The sequence below is a fragment of the Dicentrarchus labrax genome, unplaced genomic scaffold (genome assembly GCF_905237075.1).
Source record: "Dicentrarchus labrax unplaced genomic scaffold, dlabrax2021, whole genome shotgun sequence".
In the NCBI taxonomy this organism is placed as follows: Eukaryota; Metazoa; Chordata; class Actinopteri; family Moronidae; genus Dicentrarchus; species Dicentrarchus labrax.
This window is the reverse complement of record NW_026136707.1, coordinates 1,245,212-1,259,822: the sequence shown is the minus strand read 5'-3', so window position 1 is coordinate 1,259,822 and position 14,611 is coordinate 1,245,212. Positions and strand designations below refer to the sequence as shown.

Below are 14,611 nucleotides of genomic sequence, written 5' to 3'. Positions count from 1 at the left end.
ATATGTTAGTGTGGATCTTAATAATCATACCCACCATAGACACACAATAAAATAAATTAATCTGTATTTACAAAGCTGCAACAAAGACTTGTGAGCCTTGCAACAACTGAATGCACCCAGTGTTTTTTGAATATTAAGCCCTAAGACTTTATTCAAGTAACTTACAGATAGCTGCACTTTTAAAGTGTTTGACTCTTGTTAGCTTTTTGTTGGCTCATACCATTGCATTTGGTACAAGCAATCAATACACCATAGCACTGAACAATTCTTGTTTTGATTTATATGTTTAAATCTTATTAACTTAAAGTATTGTGTCAGAACTACGGCATTGTTGAAGTTTGGTATAGGAAAAGATCGCAGTCATTATTACGTAACAGAAATGTCACATTACTAAAATACTGTAAGACTGAGGCGTGAACTGTGGTCGTCTTGCGTCAAAGGATAACATTTATCCATTATCAGTCATCCAGAAATCCACACCTGGACTCTGTGGCTCTCAGTGGGGCCCTTTAATGCAAATCACTAATACAGAATAGCTGCACATGAACATGATTTGTCGAAGACTGGGCTGTGCTGTGTGTATCACAGAGGAAATGATAAAAAGACATGCACGCACAAAGACTGAGCTTGTGTGTATTACATGCAGTATCCAGACACACACACACACACACACACCACACACACACACACACACACACACACACACACACACACGTCTTTGATACACACATATTGGATCTTTCATGTATGTACACACACTCACACATGGCTGACATCACTGCAGCTGTGGTAAGAACCTGATCCTGTACAGTGGTCCTCTACTCAAATAAACTCTGTGGTCTCTCTCTCTCTTTTCCCCTCACACACACACACACACACACACACACACACACACACACACACACACACACACACACACACACAGATAATTGGAATCAGAGTCCTCTGAGACAGCAGTACAGTGGAGGTTCGGCAGCTTTAACAAGTAGCAGCCGTGGTCCTCAATTGTGATTTTAAGTGTGTTTAACAGTTGACAAAGCTTCATTTCCCACATCACCAGTAGTTCAAGCAACTATTAGGAGTTACTGCAGAGACCTAAAGTAACATGTCACATGTCACAGTATGTGACGTATCTGTGGATAAACTCCTTAAAAACTTAGAAACTTACACATCCCAGACTGCAGATTACAGAAGACTAAAGCTCAGGACAAGCAGTGAATAGAATGAAGAATCTGTAATACAAATATAGTAACCTCAGTTTACTGTAACTGAGAAGTGGTTTTAGTCAGTTACTCACTCTCTGGCTTCAGTCTCACTGAAACATCTCCTCAAACACAGACAGTCTGCTGTTTGTCTTTCCACTGTGTATTGTCATTCTTCATGTCATCAGACTGAAACTGTGACATTTGACGCAGGCGAGCGGTGCAACGTTTATTTATTTCCATGACAACGCAGAAAAAATAGTGATCCAGAATTTAAACTCGGCTCCTGTTTAGGTAACGTGACTCAGGGTAAGACTTCAGCAGATATAGAATACGTTTGAGTGGGTTGGAAATTGTAACAGTGTGGAGCCTGTTGCTGTTCACACTGATCAGACAAACATAAAATGAGTCACCGACGAGAGAAATACAACGACAACAGGGTCAGTGTTTGCTGTCTGATTAGCCTTGGAATTCATGAACTAATGCATGTATCACTCTAACTGGCCTTCCTGGATCGTATGTCATTTTCTTGGTACCTCTGGCAACATTTCCACACGCTCATCCGAATGTTAATTTAATCACAAACTTGCAGTAAATAAAATCTAATTGTGCATTCTGCAAATGACCACAATAAAAGGAAAATGTACCTCTCTTGGACCTTTTAATTCTCCTTCAACATAGATTTCTTATTTTTTCTTGACATTAGAAGTCAATTTTCTTTCCTTTTGAGACCTTGTCCAACTGGTTTACAATCTATAGTTTCTCAAAGTGTGTTTATTCACCTTCTGAGTCTGTCGGCTCTCTCGAGAAATAGAAATGTGAAGCCATTTGGTCCCAGTTTCAATTTAAGTGGAGTTAAAGTTGCTGTAAGTATTTACTGCCCTCTGCCTTTCCTTGATAAAACATTCAGGGATCCCCGAGGGTCAGTTTTGGCGACTATTAGTAATATAATACAGCAAAGAAAAAATAAAATGAGAATAAAGTTAAAATCAAAGGGGGGGGATTTTAGGCAGATGTGGTTTGTGGGTTCATATCAGGTTTTAGGTCAATACAGCAGGGACTTTACGTTTGCTAATACAGTAATACAGCTGTGTGGAGGTCCTTAACAGTCTCACATGCTTAAAGTTTTGTGTAATTGTAGTCTCTCACACACACACACACACACACACACACACACTGGTTGTGCAGGTAAATCTCTATATTGAGGGTGTAACCTGGCGACGACAGCCTGGGAATGTACAGAGGTGGAGTGGAACAAGACGAGATTTACAACCACGCACACACACACACACACACACACACACACACACACACACACACACACACACAGTGGTGACTAGTAAATGGCGATGTTGAATTTTAAATTGAAAAAATGTTTCCCCTGGTCTTTTCCAACCTTTCATGACCTCCACACCCTTTCTCTTCCTTAATTTCACCTTTCTATTCCTTCTTCTCTCTTCCAGCTCTCCTCTGTCTCTGTCATCTTATCATCTGTTTATATCTCATTTATCTCGTCTCTGTTTTCTCTCTGTTGTCTTTCCCCTCCCAGTGTCCTAGTGTCTCTGACATTTTATTTTGCTGCTTATATTTCCCCCCCACCATTTGTCTTGTTCTTTTTTCCCACCCATCATTAACACCAGAGGAAAAGAGTTTCTGGTTTTAATGTTAAATTCCTCAGAGCATCCTGATTCAACAACCTGAGTATGAACATTTTAGGGTCTTCATTACCCATAATCCTTGCAAAGTTACACGAGTGAATTAAATGCTGTGTTAGTACTTACTCTCTTAAGGGCTGAGATGGTGAAGAGGTTCAGTTTCAGTGTCACTCACGCTGCGGGTTTAGAGATTTCTATTTGCTTGTTTGTATTTCCCATCAGTGCATGGGTAGATATGAATCTACAACATTCTGTATTATCAATGAAGGCAGTGTCTTCTTAATCCTGAAATAGATCTATTTGTTTTATTGGGTTAGATCTATGGTGGGAGAAGGAAATTAAATCAATCAGTCAATAAAAATAATGCTGTTCCTTCCTGTGTACTTCTCGGTATGACTGAAGTACCCAGTCAGCTCTGTGCTGACACACCAATTATCAGTTATGCAGGAGGGGCTTTTAAAGGACCGTATCTGTTTCTGCCTATTTATCCATTCACTACATACCACGGACAGTATGCTTTACCTTAGTGTTGATCATTTTCCAAAGCTTACCAAAGTCTTTAAGGTTTTTTTAAAATGTTTTTTCCTTCCTTTCAGGCAGCCAGTGGTTTCATTCATTTCAGTATGTTATGAAATTCAACTTGGAGAGACTTGAAACCTGTTTGAGTCAGGCAATCCATCACAGTGTACATCATGTCTGCCCTGATTATTGTCAAAGTTTTTTTTAAAACGCAGTGGAGCAGCTTGAAATATGGCCACCAGAAATGTAAAGTATGTGTGTTACTGTAGTAAACAGGCGAAGAAACACTTAGAAATGATCCACTTGTTACTTAAAAACAACACACGGTTATTGTATGTATTTTAGTGTTACTTTTTTTTATTTTATTTTTTTTAGTTTACACTTCAGATTTTTACATTAAATAAACTTACTACATATTCGACAACATGTTTATGTAACCCTCTCTGTTGTGTTTGTTGAGTGTGATTTGTTGAGACGGGTCAGTTAGAAATGAAGCGAGAGAGGAGAAAAGAAAGTGGACCACAGTCTTTCTTCCCCGCTTGCCTTTCCTCTGTTCTCTGCTGTTTTCATTGGCTTCCCGTCTCCCCTGTTTCACTCTCTGCCTCAGTTCATGTATTCCAAACAAATTGAATTATTCACATAATCACATAATAATTGCATGTATGGAATGAAAAGGTGCACAGTAGTTGCAGGTAATTATTACTATCTGTAATAACCTGGAACATTCCATAATTAAACCGTCCCTCCCTCCCACCACGGCTGTCATTCCTCATATTATTTCTCTTTCGGTCCCTCTCTCACGCTGGTTTATTTCCACTCGACTCAGGTTTTCTCTCTCTCCTGACGTTAGCTCTCCTCCTCTCCGCTGCTTTACCTCGCTCCATCTCTTCCTAACAACTGTTTTCCTCCATCACTCCTTTCCCTCACTCTGTTATTCTAGCTAAGTGTAGGTTTTTGCCAAGCTCAGCACTGCTTAAGCTCAGGACAAAGTTATAGTTGGCCTTAACTCTCCTCCTCTCCCTTTTTTCTTTTTTTCTTCTCAAAATTTCCCCCCACTTTTCACAAAACTTCCTTTTCGGCTCTTCAACAAACACCTCTCCAGACCTGGTGTTGATGTTGAGTCTCTCGGTCTCGTAGCGCTCTGATACTCGTGTAATCTGAATATCTGCAGCAAATGTAAACCGGACTGCTGATTGGAGAAAGAGCCTAAAAAGCAATGTGCCGACCTCGTTTGATTCGCTGTGGGAGAGTTTGGCGGAGAAGGGAGCCACTCAAAGGGGTAGTGGGCTGTGGAGGTTGGAGAGTATTGTAAAATAATGCAGAGTTAATCAATTCTTATTACTGTTAGTAGTAGTATTTGCACCATTGGAAGTATCTGTAGAAAAAGCTTTATGTATGCGTGTTTGTATAAATCATTAACTTAAGATATTTTTAGTTTTTAACTTGCAAGCACACATTTAACCTTTGCAAAGGGACACCCTGCACAGGCGTCTGCAGCTCAGTGACTTTGGTCCAGAATGGAAAATACAAAGCACATAACTGTGGAGACCAAATGCAACATAAAAAGGAAACATTATTATGAAATGATTTTTCAATTTTGATATATTTTCTTTTTCTCAGGAGTTCCCAGGGTTCTTCAGTCCAAGTTCAGTCTTCCTCTGGCATTGGTCTGTGTTCAGTCTTCTCCAGCCAAAACCACCAAGTTTAAGATCACTGTGGACACCAACCAGCCACCAGTCGACCTCAACTCCATCTTCCCAGGTAAAACACACACACACAGTACACAGTACACAGTACACAGTACACAGTACACGGTACACAGTACATAAACAGCCAAACACAACACACAACTTACTGTTACAAACAAAGACAGCTGTGTGATGTTAGCAGTGTTGGTGTGAACTGAAACATGAATGTACACCTCTGATGTGTTCTATTGCTGCCGATGCAGCCAGCATGTTGATGAAGGTGGACCTGCAGGTCTCATGTGATTAGAGGGATTAACTGGATTACCCCAAAATCTCTGACTGCAGTTTATTGCAATTTCTGTGTACATTGCAGAGAAAAAAAAACAGTGAGAAAAGAACATATATTTCTTCTCCCCTTTTTTTAGATAGTGGATCAGTGTCATACAATGTTTTTTCATCAAACCTTTAAAATTAACATGCGGAAAATTAAACACAAATCTCTCTCGGCCCGAGCATGTCACCTGACCTGTAGTTTTGACTGATTTTCACCCAGGAGCTGCAGGTTCAATTCCTGGTGTGGGAAAAGAAATGGACCAAAAAGTGTATTCTAAACATTATAAATGAATCACATTAATCAGTGCTGGGGTTTAGCAGGTACGGTGGGTTATCTACTAATCGCAGGGCTGGCAGTTCGATCCCCAGCTCCTCTTATCCAAGTGTCAAAGTGTCCTTGAGCCAGAGACCAATTGGTTAGGCGTGTGTGTGAATGGATGAATGAAATGCAAGCGCTACATACAGTCCATTTACAAAGCCAGTCTGACGTACCATCAGTGATGTATTATGATACATGTCTGCTCAGTTCATCTGGGACTGATGGGACATGGTACAACTAATGTCACTTAAGAGCTGAGGACCAATGAAGTGCCAACCTGGGGCCGTTCCTCAACACCAAATGACTTGAGCACGAACAGAAAGCTAAGAGGAGTAATGACAGTGTAGCTGAGTATGCATTATTACGAGTAATCAACTGCTATGTATCTGTGTGTGTGTGTGTGTGTGTGTGTGTGTGTGTGTGTGTGTGTTTATGCATGTTTATTTATTTGTGATTCTGTGTATGTGTGTGTTTCAGCCTGTCTCTGTTCTGTTTCTCAGTTATCTGACAATCAGCTACAGTCAGCAGCTCTGACGTCTAAACACACACTCAGTTCTCATCCTGAGTGTGTGCCTTTTGTGTAAAGAGGGATCTGTGTAAACTCATGCCCGCGTACATTGTGTGCCTTTTGTGAAGAGTGCGACTGTATCTCATTCACCTTTGTTGGCGTCTTGCATCATGATATGCTGTCCTATCTGTCTCATCACACCGCTGTCTGTCTTTCTGTCTCTGCCTCTCTCTGCAGAGTTTTCAGCAAAATCGGAAGATAAGGATGGGAATAGTTTGGCTTTCCAGTTCCTGTCAGGAGCCAAGGTTACTGTGCTGGCCTCCAAGACCTCCCGTGAGTCTGACAACAGCACTACATGATGAAAACAGGATTTTCATAAGACGCTGGTTTACCTCCATGAAAACTGGTTTACATATAAATGTGGGAATTATCTGTCTCTAATACAGTACCAGTTCAGGGCTTTAAATCTTTTACCAACTGCCTTTCCCAAATGATCTATCTATCTATCTATCTATCTATCTATCTATCTATCTATCTATCTATCTATCTATCTATCTATCTATCTATCTATCTATCTATCTATCTATCTATCTATCTATCTATCTATCTATCTATCTATCTATCTATCTATCTCGGCTGATGTCTTTCTGTGCTTCTGAATAACTTTCTAAACATTTTGTTGTGCCTTTTGACAAATTTCTCACCAACTTTTGGTTCCTCTCTGTGATTCCTAAAGTACCTTTTTGATAACTTTTGATACATCTTGAATGTCCAAAGTCTTCATAAGTAGAAAGGCACTCAGAGAGCACAGACCTCTGCCAGTCTTATAGTCTACTCTTCCACTATATGCAAATCTGTAACCATTCATTCATTTTGATTGCGACAAGTTTGCGCAGGTCGTAAAATCTGGAAGCCACGATTAATCTGGAAAAATCCAATTTCTTACATACCTGCTGCTCTTGTTTCTACAGTGATGTTTGAGGTGGCTGGCATAAGTTTCCTTGGCCCATACTACACCCTTCTGAGACATCCCTTCCAACAAGTTTCATAAAGATCGGGCTTATAGTTTTCCCGTAACAGGCCCCTGTGTAAGTGCGTCTGTCTGTCTTTCAGAGCGTTACCGTATTCAGAGCGACAGTTTTGAGGACATGTGGTTGGTGGTGAAAGAGTTGGTGCAGAGATTCGACCGGAATTTCTCCAAACTGGGAGTGAAAGACTTCAAGAAAAGCTTCAGTGGACCGCTCCCGCTGCAGGAGTACTTCCTGTCTGTAGACCACCACTTCCAGGTACACACACACACACACACACACACACACACACACACACACACACACACACAGACACAGACACACAGATGATAAATTAGTAGTTAACATTAAATACAGTCAGCCCTGCCTACATGAGGAGATCGATATCTGATGCCTCAATGACCTTAAAAAAAAATACAGTTCAGAGTGAATAAAAATGTTGGTGTGTGTGTTTGTGTGTGTGTGTGTTAGCTCCGTGTCAGTGCTCAGCAGTACCAGGATCTGCTGTCAGAGCGGGCCGTCCAGTTCAGAGCCATCCAGCGCCGCCTGCTGACTCGATTCAAAGACAAAACCCCGGCCCCCCTGCAGAACCTGGACACGCTGCTGGATGCCACTTACAGCCAGGTCAGACAAACACACTGACACATACACACTCTCACTGCACACAGACACATACAAGCTCACTGCTCACTCTGCCGAGGGACGGAGTGCACACATGGGTAATGAAGAAGAGACCCAGGGTGGGAGGGGGGGGTTTGAAGGAACAGCTTGTCCGTTGTCACCCCAAGTGGTTTCTGGAAGTAGAACGTGTTTGTGGAAAGGAGCCAGTTGAGGTGATTCAGCATCTGATTAGGACGGCTCTGAGAGGGGAGCCAAGGGCAGAACATCCAGGAGGTGAGACATCCCATCTGGCCTGAACCCCCAGGGGGGACGCTGGAGGACATTGCTGAAGAGATGAAACTCCAGGGTCTGGCAACCTTACTAAGTCTGCTTAAAACCAGATAGAAATGTCATTTATTTAGTTGTCTAACTGTTGGAAGTAAAGTTTTAACCCTAGAGAGTAAGTCTTATTCACACACACATACACACACACACACACACACACACACACACACACACACACACACAAACATACACACAGCGATGACGTGTTATTGATTTACAGTGTGAGAGTTGTGTTCTGCTGATTTATGGACTTCCTCTCTTTAGGTGATTAACTGTGAGCTTAAACCCAGTGTGAACCAAAAAAACACACACACACACACACACACACACACACACACACACAATCACATTAGTTTAAACAGACACAACCTATTAGAGATACACTTGTATCCGCACGTCCATATGAAGGCACTCTCTCTCCCTCTTGTGCTCCGTGTCGTTGTGTGTGTGTGTGTGTGTGTGTGTGTGTGTGTGTGTGTGTGTGTGTGTGTGTGTGTGTGTGTGTGTGTCTGTATTTGAGGTCAGCATAAAGCTGATTTTAAAACAAAGCAGCCGTTAAACTTTTGTCTCACCCTTTGTTTAAGTTTGACGTATAGTAGGGTGGGACTGCGTTTAGTGTCTCGCTGATGTGTGTGTGTGAGTGTGTGTCAGAAACAAAGTGATGGTTCCTTGCCCTTGCTGTTTACTCTAGAGGCCGACTTGGCGGTCATCAGCTCCACCGTCCATTAGCTTCTCGTTAGCGTAGCGAGGCCGCGTGACATCATCTCTTCATTAGCTGTTAAAGCTGTCAGTACGTCACTGTTTGGCTCTGTGTGATCAGAGCCACTCTCTCTGTCCGGCACCGTGCGCTAACAATGCTTTAATTTGATGCACATTAACTTTCAGAGTTCAGAAACATTGTTGGAGTTTAATGAGAGGAAATTAATGAGCCTGTTGAGGTTCTTAATACTCCTCTAACCCAAATAAACAGTGTTCACTTGGTTGTCGCCAGGATAAGCCATCAGGGAGCCAGTTCTAAACTTGTCTGCCTTAAATGTTAATTTCCTCACTCTGTTTAATGTCTGCCGCCTTAACAGTTTAATCAGCGGCACTTATTGCAAACATACCTCCTCAGCTGTGTTTCTTTAGGCACCCAAGATAGAGATATAGAAAAAAAGAACAGTAATCAACAGGTAATTTGAATACATAGTTCTAACACTGTGTGGGTTATAACATGTATTCAGACCCTGCAGATAAGTCGCCATATTGAAGAGCAAAGAGAAACCACCGAGCCTATAAACAAATTCTAATCTATAGAGCTTTTTGGTGAATCTATTATTAAATGGGGCCAATTTCCACCCACTGACCACCTGTCTCACCTGACCTCTAAAGAGACACAGAGACACAATGGTAAGCTACGTGCATATGACTCCTGTACTGTCCCTGCTCAGCTGTTTGCATGCCTTAAAATAGCACGTATCTCCATGTGACCACAGCTCGACTTTGGTACCAGTTGGGTCTAATCTCAGGAACAATCCGCCGACACTATAAAGCAACAGAAAACACTGAAAGACTAAAACATAAATGAAACAAGCGGCTACCAATGTGTCCAAACCTTTAGTCCATTTTGGTGAATTCAGCTTAATCCTACACGTTCAAAACACAAATTTAGTTAAACCTGCCAGCCAGCCAATTAATCATTGGTTTTAGTGCTCACTATAAACTGATCACCACCTGTATCCAAAAGTTTTAATAGTTTTATAGTCATCACTTGGTCCGACCTAATATGAGCTTGCAAAAGGGAAGATGCCTAAAAAGCGACAGTAGAGATACAGTAGGGACGCCTGAGAGCGGCAGATGAATGAGAACCTCGGTTCTGTCTGCGTCTTTTGTACATCACTATAAAACTTTGTCTAGCCTCTCCCAACTTGCGTTTCTTCTCCCCGACGTGCAGTTTGAATTACCTGTCAAAATGCCACTGCCTCGCTCTGTCTGTTATCTAGCTCTGATATCATGACTCTGCCCCCTCAAGCTAATGCTTTCTGCTGTCACTCCTGTCCATCACCCTTTCTTTCTCTCTGCCTCCCTCTCTCTCCGTCTTCCCCTCTTCCCGCCATCCAGTGGCTCGCATGCGGGAAGTTTCTGACACACTATACACTCTGTAATGTATACACACCCGCCATAATGGAGGCTATCGACGGCTGGTCGGAAGAGTGATGAATGCGTCAAATTAATAATTCATGTCAGTATTAGGAGTCATGCTGCTGAGGCCAGGGCCAGCTCAGCAGTTTGCCTTCAGTAACAGGACGGATTTCACGATGGATACATCACATCTTCATTCTTAATAGGAAGTTGACAGGGGAGTTGGATGAGCCTAAAATCAAATATGCTTTTAATTTGATTATTTACTTGGTTTTTATTCTAGTTTAATTTATCTGTGTTGATTTTCTTTCCTTTCTTTTCTCAGTTAATTCACTCCTTTGATCAGGATTTCTACCTCTCCATATTTATTTATCTTTTCTTTTCCTTTCTTTCTTTTTACTTATCATCATTCATTTTCTTTTTAAAGGTATATGTAACATTTTCACATTAAAATGTCTGACATTATCTCAAATGTTTCCAACAGTGTTAAAATCCAAAGAAATCCGTTATTGTATTCTGGTAACTGCACATTTTCCTACTTGTCTCTAGTTAGCATGTTTAACACCTTGCTCAGAAGCACTTGATTTAGAAAGGCAGGACATTGTTCCTTCACTATTCCAACTGCAATTGTTTTTTCCATTTAATATAAGGCCTTGACATTGATAAAGGTTCCTGGTCAAGAACCTTCACCAGGTGAAACCTTAGAGGACTATTTATAAAGCAGAAATTTTTTCGGGTGTTTACCTCATGAAGCCGCGGCTCCATGCCAGCAATCACACTGTTGTTAGAATGGCAAAGGAATGTGTGGCCAATCAGGAATGCTGGTGAACCAGGCACCTCTTTCATTTCAGCTCAGAGGAATGTCTGCTGGGTAAATTTTCTGCATCAATCTTGGGTGATGGGGGGGGGGATTTCCCCCTCGTTAGCGGTGTGTGTGTGTCTCCACATGCAGCGGCCGGCCATCGCCGACGAGCCGTCAGAGATAAGAGGAACGAGCTCCCTGTGAGAATACTCTGTGGTCGGTTGTGCATTTATGCAGCGGAGGATAATATTTCCATTGTTCATGCTGCCTTTATGGGCCTATATTTTATTCATGAATTCCTGAGAGCAAGCGAGCCACGTCTGACTTCATGTGTGTATACGTGTAAGCGCAGGAAACGTTTTCATCTGCCGACCACAGCGGCTGGATTCCAAAATACACCCGATGTTTGAACTGTTTGACCAGGCGAATATGATTGATGAGTTTCAGAATAGAGTAAGACCCATGAATGATTGTTTGTTACGTGTCACAGAGGCTGGTAGAGAAGACAAACCACCTATGGACAAAATTCACCGAGTTTGTTTGGGCATTGGTGGTAATTTCCAGCTCTTTCTTGTCTTCTGTTTAGTCGGAGGTGTGTTTCTCCTCCACCTCCCTCCCCCGTCACTCCTTAAAAAGCCATCAGTCATCGCAGCCCCTGTGTTTTACACTCTCCCCTCTAACTGGTGTTTGATTAATCTGTGGCAACCAGAGGTTAGCCTGGCGCTAGTGCTCCTCGGCTAACCGACTCGCTAACCTCTCAGATTTAAGGGAAAACTCAGGACTGTCACTCAAAGAAATAAAAACTAGAAGGAGTTTGTGGAAACGGATGAAGAGAGGCCAGAGGGGGCAGAACAAATCGAGGGAGGCTTTTCAGTTTCCATAAATATTTTCCTCGCTGCCGTTTCCTCTGGAGGTGAAACGTCCGTCGTTTGTTAGTATTAGCATTAGCGCTGGGCTAGCAAACGCTGACGTTGGGGAGGTGGCGGGGGGGGAGAGCTCGGGAGCCGGGCCGGGCCGAGCCAAGCTGAGCCTCCCTGTAATTATGAGTTCAAACGCTGGAAGAGGGCGGCTCGCTGACTGACGGGGTGACTGACGGGCCTTCCAGGGGCCTCGCAGGGCCCCTAATGGAGGCTTCTGGTGGACAGCAGCTTGATTTATCTGGCCCCAAATGGAGCTCTAAACATGGCTAAACACAGATCTCACTGTGGAGCGCAGGACCACCGCCATTAACAGCCGGGCCTCTCACTCCCTGTGTCTATGTGTGTCTATCTAGGAGTGCATGAGGAAGTGTGCATTTCAAGCGTATATACATATATAAATATATAAATATATAAATGTAAATGTACTCATGTGTCATGTGTGTTCTCATTCCTGAATATGTGTGTATTAACGTGTATAATAATTCACTAGATGTTACTGAGTTGTGATGAAACAGGCATGTTGTGGACCTCAGTGTCTGTATTCATTTACAGTGTGTGTGTGTGTGTGTGTGTGTGTGTGTGTGTGTGTGTGTGTGTGTGTGTGTGTGTGTGTGTGTGTGTGTGTGTGTGTGTGTAAGTGGAAGCATTTTAACAGGTTATGTACGCATGTTTCTGTCCCTGTGTAAGCATGTGCACTGCGCGTTAAAGAAATTGGACCAAATCCAAAACAGCCTTATGGAAAAATACTTGCAGCAAAAGCGGATTTTCAGTTAAGAACTGATTTGAGAACAGTCCAAATAGACCCAGGGATATGAACCAATGAACCATGGTCGAAAAGAGCAATACATGCAGGAATATGTGTCATTTTTGCTGCACTTTAAAGTTCACACTCTGTCTCACCTCAAAAAACACATTTTATCACACAGCCAGTGATCAGAGAGCTGATAGAGCAGGGCTGGTACTGATACACACAGTACTGTGTGGACTTGCTAATACAACAAGACCCGACCTGAACTTAAGTAGATATAATTTGGACCCAACCCATGCAGGAGGGCTGGGAATCAAATATCAGATACTGAACTGTCAGATTCCTAGTCCTGTTTACTTATTCTTTGTTCAGATATTTCCACACCAAAATCAGACTTCTGCTGTCCGAGCTGGCTAACTTCTGTTTTAGCTCTTTGTAAACTTAAATGGCGATCAATAAATTAATCTTGCGAACTTTCTAGAGTTTAAAAATGTTATCGGGCTGAATAGATCAAATTCTGATAGTGAAACGAGTTGTTTTGCAGGAAGCTGTACGTTTTACAGCCGCTACTTTCACAATTTTACCTTTCGGGGAACATGTTTTTTTGGGCCAGTGTGCATCACGTAACGGACGCCATTGCTTCAGTTAAACAGTTCAGCCACTATGTCAAATTGGCTTCAACGCCCGGTGCTCTTCCCGGGGGCTCTTACGGTACCTAAGAAGTTCAATAGAGAAGATATTTTTACATTCCTCAAAGTAAGGTCCTTGCAAAAACTAATTTTGGTTTTGGTACTGACCACTCAGGTATTATATTGGCATCGGTATTTAAACTTTTTAGTGCATGCAGCCCTAAAGTACATGCCTGCAGGCATAGTGTGTATATAGTATCTTTGTGTATATCAATGACCAGCCTGCTTGTGTCTGTGCACGTACTCTTGTCTCATTTGACTGTGTTTTCACATTAAGGAGTGTGTGTTCATGAAGAGAGGAGTGTGTTTGTGTGTGTGTCTGGTGTGAATGGCAGGCTCTTAGGTGCCCTGTGTGTTTGTGTATCAGATTAAAGGACCGACAGAAGCCGAGAAACTTCCTCTCCCTCTCTCCCGTTCTCTCTTACTCTCTCTCTCAATCATTTTTCTGACTTCCCCCAGGAGATGTTTCACCCCAGGAACACACACATTCACACCCGTCAGTGCTCTCTCTCTCAGGCACACACACACACACACACACACACACACACACACACACACTCTGAGACCCCTCTCGAGGCTGAATGGAGTACAGAGGGGGTGACGGTGGTCTGGTTTGTTTTCCCTCAGACAGTCTGTTTATGTGACTGTCTGTCTTATCAATGAATGGCTGTCTTTCATTCAGCTGACTGACACTCAATGTTCTGTGTATGTGACTCTGTGTATGTGTGTGTGGGATGGGGGTAGGCTGTCTCCCAGCTGAGGGATGTAGTCTTTTTATCCCCTGATGAGGAGCCAACTCTACCTGTGTACACACACACACACACACACACACACACACACACACACACACACACACACACACACACACACACACACACACACACACACCTCCCGGGGGCCTTTGCCAGGTGTTTGCTGTAGTCATTGTGGTGAGGGCCGTCTCGAGCAGCACTCCCTGCCTGTTTCTTTAAGAAGACTGAAAAAGTTTCACAAGCTATTTTTTTCACCGTGTAAATCAGGATTTGTCTGCTCATTCATTTAACCACCATGAGGTTAGTCTATGTATTTGTCTTACAGTTTCCTGGTGCATATTTTTCTTTTAATCTCTTCACAATCGTTTTACAACTTTAATTT

General features: G+C 42.5%; 1 protein-coding gene across 2 annotated transcripts in view; it reads left to right on the top strand.

Annotated features, from left to right (window-relative positions):
* The window catches only part of bbs9 (Bardet-Biedl syndrome 9), a 171,592-nt gene that overhangs the window by 51,788 nt on the left and 105,193 nt on the right, over positions 1–14,611 (top strand). For both annotated transcript variants that reach the window (XM_051406576.1, XM_051406575.1), the window contains 4 exons: positions 4,997–5,137; positions 6,462–6,557; positions 7,338–7,510; positions 7,724–7,876. In XM_051406576.1, the coding sequence (XP_051262536.1) occupies positions 4,997–5,137; positions 6,462–6,557; positions 7,338–7,510; positions 7,724–7,876 (563 nt within the window). The remainder of the gene's footprint in view (positions 1–4,996; positions 5,138–6,461; positions 6,558–7,337; positions 7,511–7,723; positions 7,877–14,611) is intronic.